At 38.6% G+C, this 10,048-nt stretch overlaps 2 protein-coding genes across 2 annotated transcripts; both read left to right on the forward strand.

Annotated features, from left to right (window-relative positions):
- Positions 1-361: 361 nt before the first annotated feature.
- On the forward strand, positions 362-5,473 carry hibadhb (3-hydroxyisobutyrate dehydrogenase b). The gene is made up of 8 exons (XM_020937493.2): positions 362-487; positions 921-1,081; positions 1,176-1,285; positions 1,621-1,742; positions 3,919-4,052; positions 4,140-4,216; positions 4,290-4,446; positions 4,874-5,473. The coding sequence occupies exons 1-8, from the start codon at positions 418-420 to the stop codon at positions 5,030-5,032; spliced, it is 990 nt and encodes a 329-aa protein (XP_020793152.1). The 5' UTR covers positions 362-417; the 3' UTR covers positions 5,033-5,473.
- Positions 5,474-7,509: 2,036 nt separating this feature from the next.
- hoxa13b (homeobox A13b) lies at positions 7,510-8,611 on the forward strand. The gene is made up of 2 exons (XM_020937216.1): positions 7,510-8,128; positions 8,373-8,611. The coding sequence occupies exons 1-2, from the start codon at positions 7,510-7,512 to the stop codon at positions 8,609-8,611; spliced, it is 858 nt and encodes a 285-aa protein (XP_020792875.1).
- The last annotated feature ends 1,437 nt before the right edge of the window (positions 8,612-10,048 follow it).

Consider the following 10,048-nt stretch of genomic DNA (forward strand, 5'->3'; position numbering starts at 1 on the left):
ACAATGTATGCCTCTCTTTACTGGTGAAAAATACGGACACCTGGGACATTTCTTGTATAAAATTGGGACAGATTACTGGTTTTGGATAAATCTGCTGGGACAGGGGACACAGGGACTGTCCCGGGTAACCCAGTTTAGATGGTGCGTGAACTTGGAGTACCCTACCAAGCCATATATCCTATCACACACAGGGCAACTGTTACTTGTGAAAAATACACAGTATACCAGCTGTCATCCTAAATCTATTTTAGTTTTCGATTTGTATTAATTTTCACCAAACCGGAACGGCACCACCCCCCTGTCTTATTTGCTGCGGCAGAAGGCAGATCGCGGTGAGTCTGGACACGTGATTGGATGAAATGCCTGTCACTTACGCACGTAGCCCTGCGTCGTGTATAAGGTCAAGAGAAAAGAAGCATGGCCGCTGTGTTGAGAGGCTCACGGTATTTGGTTGGAGGCTGCTCCAAAAATGTTACGTTTGCATTTGGTAAGGGGCTAAACGAATTACTTATCATGAAAGTAGCAGAAGTTACGATGCAGCTTGTGTTAAGGTTGCGTGATTTAAGGTCGTCTGTGGTAGTAAAAAAATAGGTTTGCTATTGCTGGTAGGCTACTGCTTGAGGAGAAGTTTTGGGTGATCGCTTTCAATGGTTTCATTGGTCCTGCCGATCACTGTGCAAATTTGTCTACCTTTCCAATAGAACAATGTGTTACTTGCAAAAGTCTAACTACTGGTCTAATGCTTCCTTGGTGTCATTTGAAATTACTGATAACTGAGACATGCAATTGCACCACTTATTTGTGTATTACTAACGAACAACAAAATCATTCTCCCCTAAGTGGAAACTAATTTTGTGTTATGTTCATTATGGTCTGTTATATGTTGTTTGTATCCAGTTAATCATTTGTACTTTGTTTAGCATCTACCAGGTCTATGGCCTCCAAGACACAAGTGGGCTTTGTTGGTCTGGGAAACATGGGAAATCCCATGGCAAAGAATCTGCTGAAACATGGATATCCAGTTATTGCTACAGATGTATTTCCAGAGTCTTGCAAAGAAGTACAAGAGCTGGGTGCACAGGTATGTTAGTCATCTGTGTGTATTTATATTTAATTGTAACACATACATTTATTACACAATAATTTACCACTATTTAATCTGATTTGTTTCTTAGATTGTGGATAATCCTGCAGAAGTAGCTGACAAGGCTGACCGTATTATCACAATGCTCCCCTCTAGTCCAAACGTCATAGATGTGTACACTGGACCCAATGGCATTCTTAAGTACATGTCTCCTATTGGCATAAAGCACTAGGGATGCACAATTTTGTAGAAAAACTTTATGAAAAAGTATTACAATTATGATTAGAATTGTGCACATTAACATCTAGGGCCATAACAGTTAAAATAATACAAGACTCTCATACTTTGTCCATAAAATGACAGCATATTTTGTTGCTTGTAAAGACATTGTTTAAAAGTTGTAGCCTTTTTGACTTCATAATTGCAACAATTAAAATTGCTTCATTAAGAATTGTTTAGCCCTTCTTTTTATTAACTGTTCTATTTCTAATACTGAAATATTTAATGTGGGTGATAACCTGTCTAATATTTTACAGAAAAGTGAAGAAGGGTTCATTGCTTATAGACTCCAGCACCATTGACCCAGCAGTTTCAAAAGAAATGGCAGCAGCAGCAGAGAAGATGGGGGCTGTCTTCATGGATGCACCAGTGTCTGGAGGTAATTTTTTGGTTTTATTTACACTGCAGTGAAAAGGTAAATGCATACTTGTATCATGGGTACAAGAAGTGGGTTAAGTCATGTCTTTCTGTTATGAAGGACATATGACTTAAAACCAAAATACTAATTCAAATAATTGAAACAGACAAAACAAAATGGCTGTCACTCTTTATTGTCTATTGCTGCTCACTAATGAATGCTCTCAAATCAATTTTAAGTGTTAATGGCTTGTTTTAAATATTTTACCATTGTAGAGCAATGCATGGCACTTCACCTTGAACTTGCCCACGTGTTTAAACAATGCAGATTAATTATTGCTATTTGCTTTGCCAACATGACTGCAAGTTACTTTTTACTCTTGGCTTGTCACAATTTAATAGAATGCTGTACATTTGTAGTTCACTGTTTAAACCCAAAAGCAGAACTTACTAGTCAAACATTGAAACATTTGGTATGAACAGTGGCATGGAAGAAGGTGTAAGGACAGTGTTGATTACTTCATTATTCAATTATAGGCTAGAGTTTTGAGAACATGTCTTTGTCCTTGCAAAATAAATAGGTGCACTAAACTCATACAAGCTCAACACACAAGGGGTGACAAACGACAGACCAGAGGTTGGTCTGGTTGTTGTTGTTTTTTCATAAAATAGAAAGTGTGACACAACATTTTTTCCTTTATGTTGATTCTAAATTGGACTGTGCAATTACATGTCAGCTCATTGCTCTTTCAACAAAACACTCTGACTGGCTGTAGGGTAGACAACAAAAGTTGACCACAAAAATCTCAGACCTGGTAACATAGGGAGTATAGACAAATTCTGAGGACACACCATGATGGGAGGGGTGCCGGCCACTGCCCCAGTGTGATGTGCTCAAGGCACATGAAATGTGCCTTTTCATAAACAGTATACAGAGCAAAACTGAAGAAATTTATTAGGATTCAAATAAATGTTCTGCAATTTATAGCATGTTTTGCAGTCTTTATTTTGGATCAGTTCGCCCCTTATTCACAGAATTACAAGCTCAAATATCTGATGAATTAATAATTAAAAAATAATAAATTTGTAGATATGTTGTGACTCATTTCTATCATTTCTCTCCACATTTCAGTTCTTTTGTCTGCAGCATCTGTCCACAGTCCATAGTGTGAGGCTGCAACTCACGGACAGTGCACAATAGAGCTAGAGAGCAGGGGCGGTGGGAAGGAGTAGAGAGCTGGGGCTCCATTGAGAACCACTGACACAGGATTTGACATTTAGCATGTTTGCAACATAGGTTAACTCCAACTCTGTAGAAGTGTTAGATTCAAATGGGGACATTATTTATCATTAGTGAGAAGTACTCCTAAAGATTTGTGCAGGAAAATTACATGTTTTACAACAAACTCTTCATTTGCTTCAAAATAATTTTAGAATTGTATTCAGACACCCTTAATTAATGGAGTAATGCTTATGTCTTGACAAAAGTACCCAATATTAGATTATGAATTAAAGTGGATTGGGGTAGGTGGGATTGTCAGAAATCTTGTCCAGGTTGTTAAGAGTCAAGACCAGCATTGAAATATAAGGTAAAATTTAAACTCTGCTTTGATTTCTTTAAAATTCCATGTACTGCATTTTAATTTCTAGAAGTGTTAGTGTTAGCAAACAAAAGTTACGAACGTAACTATGGTTCCATGAATCCCAGATGAGCTCTAGAGTACAGCGCTCTGAATAATTCCCCTGCCCATGCCTGAGACCCATTCCTTCTTAATCACCAACAAATGTGGTACTTAATCACAAGATTCCAAGAAATACATTCATGCATATCACTAGTCTGGTTGAAAAGTAAACTGAAATTATAATGTTGTTATAATTAGTTCAAGTAAGTCTCATTATGTTTTGAACTCCACACTTTATTATTCAGATTTTTTTAATCATTGTAGAAGCAGTCTCTGAATTCACTGTAGCTAAGATTTAGGATTTTTTGTTTATTGCACAGTTTTTATTCCCACTGTGGTAGACCTTTTCAATTTTTTGTCTAATCTGTTCAAGTATTGTATTACCTTTCTTTGGACATTTGTAAACTGTCAACTTAATGCAGAACAATTTTAGAAAAGCAAAGATTCCACATTTAAGCTTTACTCATTCCAGTTTCTTGCCTCCTGTGTGGGATTGTAATTAACATACATTTCCAGGTGTGGGAGCTGCCAGTTCGGGGAAGTTGACTTTTATGGTAGGAGGAGCTGAAGAAGAATTTACTGCTGCCAAGGAGTTACTCAGCTGCATGGGAGCTAATGTGGTATACTGTGGTCAGGTTGGGACTGGACAGGTATGACCACATAGTAGACCTCAACACATGAAGAGAATGGACTATACGCTTGCTTATTAACACAGCTTCAATGCATTTTCTCTATAGGCAGCAAAAATATGTAACAATATGCTTTTGGCCATTGGAATGATTGGTACATCAGAAACTATGAATCTTGGAATCAGGTACAGAGATTATATTTATTTCATGTTTGATTTTGGGAAATTATAAATTATGGTGCACTGTTTTTACTTCCAGACTTGGTCTTGATCCCAAACTTTTGGCCAAGATCCTCAACATGAGTTCAGGCCGTTGCTGGTCGAGTGACACATACAACCCTGTGCCTGGAGTTATGGAGGGCGTCCCATCTGGAAACAACTATCAGGGCGGCTTTGGCACCCAGCTCATGGCTAAGGTTTGGAGTAACAGAAATCAAATGTACACAATGTATATGGAAAAAAAAAGTGCCCTATGAAACTCTCTGAGATAACTGGAATTACCTGAAATGTTCCTCATTATGGCATTACACCTATGCAAATGCATCTATTCATTCATTTTTAATACCCAAAGGTACCTTGGAAAAATTGCATTTTTACCATAGATGTTGCCTGTAATTTTGCCTGGTAGTGTCACCTGCTAGTCTCCATGGGGATAGTTTAATGTCATTCTGTGGAACATTCCAGTTAAAGCAGTAACATCCACAGAAACAGGCAGGTGGCGGACTTTCCACCACAGAATTTGCTCCTTTTTAAAAAATATAATGTGTTTTATTTTGTAACCTTTTATTCTGGCAAACTGGTTTTAATATAACATGTATATTGTTGTTTCCTGTTTTCCTTCAGGATCTGGGACTGGCTCAGAACACGGCCACAAACACGAGGACTCCGGTGCCTCTGGGCTCGCTGGCTCATCAGATCTACCGTATGATGTGTGCACGTGGCTATGCCAGTAAAGACTTTTCCTCCGTGTTTCAGTTTCTGCGTGAAGAAGAGGGGCAGTAAGGGGACTTTGCACCATCCAAAGCCTAACCAGGCCCAGGACAAGTGTAGCTGGGCTCAAGGACTTTAGTTTCAAACTTTTAACATGAAAAAATGAAGTGGTGCTGTTTTTTCAGCATGTGAGCACTTCCATGAAAGTCATGTTTTTGGTGAAATGACCTTTAAAATTCAACACTCCTTTGTAGAAAGTGCAGGGCAAATATTGGATATTTGAAGCATTTTGGGAAGAGCCACAACACAAGAAAATGCAAACAAGTGTGCTGAGAATCTTTTTTGCAATTAACTGGGTTCTGTCTGTGTCATTGTGGTGTCCACATATTTATCAAGTTATTTTGATTTTTCTCTTTTAACTTACTCCAATGTCACTAGGAATGTTACTATGAAATTAAGTGTTTATTCTTCATAGAAAATGAATACATAAATAAAGAGCTTTTGCAGACTTAACCTTCCAATCCACATTCATTTAATTATATATATATATATATATATATATATATATATATATATTATTATATATATATATATATTTTTATATATATATCTTCAGCCTTACAGTTTAATTTTAATTGGTAAAATAAGATTTAATCCCAGAACTATTGGCTCTTCTTTTTTCCTTTTTTTTTTTTTTGTCCTGTCTAGTCTCTGCTCTGCCTCAGATTTGGAGGAAGCAGCATGTTTCTGATCAAGTTCCTCAAGAGCCACTGAGGGGCCAAGGTGCTACGGGTCATGCGATCACAAGACAAAGCCATAAAAAGTCCATTAAGCACTGTAGGCTAAGAGTCTGTTGTCATCTGCCTGATGGCTTCTGCAAACAGTGCAGCGCTTTGGTGTCCGGCCTCCGGCGAGCTGCCGTGAGACGCAGCAGATAGTCGGCAGACCGTCCCAACAAGTTCTACAGCTTTTCGCTTTTGGTAAAATGTAGCTATTTAAGAAGATGCTCCGTAATGTTCATCTTTAATCTTATGGACACTGGAGAGACTTTTGGATTGGTATGCACATTTAGCAATGTACGCAATTACGCATAGCCTCTGTATTTCTGTAATCAATAAAAAGCATGCAAATTTAAAATGACTCTTGACTACTTTTATTTTATTATTATTATCTTTGCTTTATTGTATTTTTAAAATTAATTAATACATTTATTCTTAAACGTTAATTTAGCGATTCAAACTAAGATGCAGCGTCGTTCATTGCCTTCACCTCCTAACAACGAAGTTGAGAATTGACACAACTCACAACCAAAACTTCGAATAAAAGATCGAATAATTAAAAGGAGACGAAGCACTCCCGACAAGTTGGCGATTGTCAAACTTAAGCTTGGTTCTGGAGAAAATGTCAGTAGGCTGATAGTTGTATACAGACATTGTGTGAGCAACTCTTACTGCAAGCCATGAATTTGGGCCATAAAGATTTACAGCCTCAAAAGGTGAGAAAGCTCTATTAAAATAAAGAGACGCTCAAATTTAGAGCGTTTGGACCGTTTCCACTGACTGAGCATTACTCACAACAGGCTTTAAAATAGAATCTCGAGGCCGCTACAAGCAATATTTTTGTTTATCGTCTGGGAAAAATACTTTTTTTTCCCAAGAAAGTTTTTGAAGTTATCTTTTTAATTATGTAAATTCACAATAAGGACATGTGTAAAAATAACATAATTAAATATATGATTCGAGTAGGCCTAAATATTAAGCATCCGCGTGGATGTGTTCGCCCAGGCTCCGAAATCTCTTGTGTTCGGGCTGTTTCTCTTTCTGCTTCATGAAAAGTCACTGTCCAGACTGCAGCTACACTTGACCTTGGCCTTCAGACGTGGCCGTGCCAAGGAGCGCACGGTGTGGCTTATTAGGGCATTGGGGATAGTTTTTCCACATATATGGACTCAATCCAAAGAAATGTGCTTGTTGTAGGCCTATAGGCAAGATAAAACCTATTTATAAATTGGCATAGTACAAATAATAAAAAGAAAATCCTCCAAAATTCAGAGACATGGTAATTCCTGTTTAATTGTGTATGAACACCTGTGGCCTCATGGAAACCATAATAAGCAAAATATATTTCTATATTTAGTCTATAAAGTTTTTTTTTCTTTTAAGTTATTTGTGTTAAATATTGTAACATATGCCTATATTTGTTAAAATAATATATAATTAGTCACTTTGAAGACAAAAAGGGCCATTTGTTATAATATACATGTAGAAAAAACATCAACGATAGCCTAATCATATTCTCCTATTATTTTGGAGGGGATAGCATGCACAACAGCGAGCATTTTGTTTGCATAGGATCTATAAACTAGTAGCCTACTATTTTCTTCCCAGACCTTTATCATCTCTTTTGCATATCACGTGTCTGGCTTGGGCCAATAACCTTGCGATCTCTCCACTCTCAGGCGTGCTGCTATCGACACTCTGTCCGAGTTCTGTCTGCGCTCATTCGGGAGATTTTGAAAAAGAGTTGCTTGTCTGGATGTAGGGCATGCTATGACCGCATCTGTGCTGCTACATTCACACTGGATTGACCCGGTGATGTTCCTTTACGACAGCGCCCTGGATGACAGAAGCAAAAATATGGAAAGTTTCCCTGGAGGCAACTTTACTGCAAGTCAATGCAGGAATTTGTTAGCGCATCCAACTTCTTTGGCTCCCAGCACTTACACGAGCGACGTGCCAGTGTCTGGCATGGGTGAGCCTGGGAAGCAGTGCAGTCCCTGCTCAGCCACCCAGAGCTCTCCCAACGCCTCTTTGCCTTATGGATACTTTGGCAGCAGTTATTACCCGTGTCGAATGTCCCATGGTAGCGTAAAGACCCAGGCCAATGCATATACGGACAAGTATGTGGACTCTCCGCTGTCTGGAGATGACTTCTCAACTCGGGCAAAAGAGTTCTTTTATCAGGGATACTCCTCGACTCCTTACCAGCCCAGCTACCTGGATGTGCCAGTAGTGCCCGCGCTCAGTGCGCCATCAGAGCCCAGACATGAGTCTCTGCTGCCAATGGAGACGTACCAGCCTTGGGCCATCACAAACAGTTGGAGTGGTCAAGTTTACAGCGCCAAGGAGCAACCTCAAGCAAACACGTTGTGGAAGCCCTCCCTACAAGGTAAGCCCGTGTGTGCAGGTCATTCCAGATTCATATCAAGTCAAATAGGCCAATGATTACATCACAATCTGTAGTAGCCTATGTAGTCAAAATTATAGGCTATAAAACAACTTGTTCACACAGTCTAAATTGGCTATTTTCTCAGTTGAATTAAGTCAACGTTCATTATTGCATATAATGCTGTTTATTTTATTGGAATAAAAATGTTTAAATAAAAGCATTTGATAGTTGTGTTTGTGCGCAGACAGTGTCTCTGGAGGGGACAGTTCCATGCGTCGTGGGAGGAAGAAGCGTGTGCCCTACACCAAAGTGCAGCTCAAAGAACTTGAAAGGGAATACGCCACCAATAAATTCATCACCAAAGATAAACGGAGGAGGATATCTGCGCAGACAAACCTGACAGAGCGGCAGGTGACAATCTGGTTTCAAAACAGGCGCGTGAAGGAAAAGAAGGTTGTTAATAAGTTCAAGAGTTCTGGTTAGCTCTGGACGGATGCAGGTTTATCAAAAACTGTTTGACTAATTTATTCAGAAAGAACACTTAACGTCGCTGCGGCTCCGTTTGACCCACGCGTTTCCTTCCTGCTTTAATTGGAACCAGTCACCGCGGCCTGTTGACACGGGACGGAAATGGGCTGCAACAGTTTGACCAAAGGCCATTCTGCGAGGGATGCATGTTCTCATTATACAGGACTGAGCAAACTATTAGAGTGAAGCTTGGACGCCTGAGACCCCCCAAAGCAGAGCGGTTTACATCCCGAAGTAGCCCTTAAAAACACGCACATGCAGGGTTTTAGCTTTTTGTGCACATTATATTTCGGTTTTGAAACTTTTCACAGGCCCTGCATGGCAAGCGCGCGAGCAAAATCAGAGCAACAATTCATTATTCATTCTGTGGTAATTTTCTTTATAAAAATGTCACTAAATAAAACATTATAAAATATCGTAAAAGTAAGGCTAACATCAAACTACTATGTGCCAAGCAATAAAGCACACTTTTAAATTATTGTCGTTAATGGCTAAACGTTTGGCTACAACCTATTCCCTTTTCCTTAAATTGAGATATTGTCCTGAACAACAGAGCAACCACATTTAAGCACATAATTCTATATTCCTTTTTTGTCTATTTTGTTTATAAACTGATAATATGTTCAAATGTTAAAACGTGTAAATATGAAATATCTTGGCCTAAAATTTTTGTCTGATTCTAAAATAAATCAACAGTTTGCAATAAATGTTCTGACACTGTAAACATTTATCTTTTTACCTCTGATTTGAACTTTTCTATCGGAGTTGCTTGTTTATGTTTTATTAATGGATTTCAGCTCCTGACAGGCCTAGGCCCTATACGTGACACTTTGGGAATTTTTTTTCCTCAAAATATACTCTATAATAATTAGTTTTAAATTGTTCATTGTTTTGTTCATTCTATTTTCATCTTTGTGATACCCATGGACAGCATCTACTGTAGAATGCTGTTATAGGCCATGGGCCTCAAGAGCATTGCGCTCGACAGTGTTCCTGAAAGAAGCCTATGTCGCCATCTGGCGGGAAAGTTGTGTTAGTACAGACTAATGGCACGCTGTAAGGACATGGTGAAATTTGCTGTGACTGTTTAGTCTAATAATAGACCTGAAGTATTGTTACCAAATTACTCAGACCTATTATTATTATTATTATTATTATTATTATTATTATTATTATTGTGCTATAGGTTTACACACCTTATAAATAACTTTACATGATATTTGCTTCAAACAAATACAGTTGAAGGAACGGACTGTCAAGGAAAGTAACAAGATACTCATTTTATAACGACATAGCAGTGTGCAGCTATAACTTTATCTAATCGTACATTTCGGTCACATGCCCAAAGCCACTATCCCCCTTGTGCACTGCACGTTACACCCACAGTCATGG

The sequence above is a fragment of the Boleophthalmus pectinirostris genome, unplaced genomic scaffold (assembly GCF_026225935.1).
Source record: "Boleophthalmus pectinirostris isolate CB_2022bp ecotype Guang Dong unplaced genomic scaffold, ASM2622593v1 HiC_scaffold_6, whole genome shotgun sequence".
Lineage (NCBI taxonomy): Eukaryota > Metazoa > Chordata > Actinopteri > Gobiiformes > Gobiidae > Boleophthalmus > Boleophthalmus pectinirostris.

Coding starts and splice junctions, on each gene's coding strand:
- hoxa13b (XM_020937216.1), top strand. CDS start 7,510: ATGACCGCATCTGTGCTGCTACATTCACACTGGATTGACCCGGTGATG. Junction 8,129..8,372: donor GTGGAAGCCCTCCCTACAAG/GTAAGCCCGTGT, acceptor GTTTGTGCGCAG/ACAGTGTCTCTGGAGGGGAC.
- hibadhb (XM_020937493.2), top strand. CDS start 418: ATGGCCGCTGTGTTGAGAGGCTCACGGTATTTGGTTGGAGGCTGCTCC. Junction 1,743..3,918: donor GGATGCACCAGTGTCTGGAG/GTAATTTTTTGG, acceptor ATACATTTCCAG/GTGTGGGAGCTGCCAGTTCG. Junction 4,217..4,289: donor ACTATGAATCTTGGAATCAG/GTACAGAGATTA, acceptor TTTTACTTCCAG/ACTTGGTCTTGATCCCAAAC.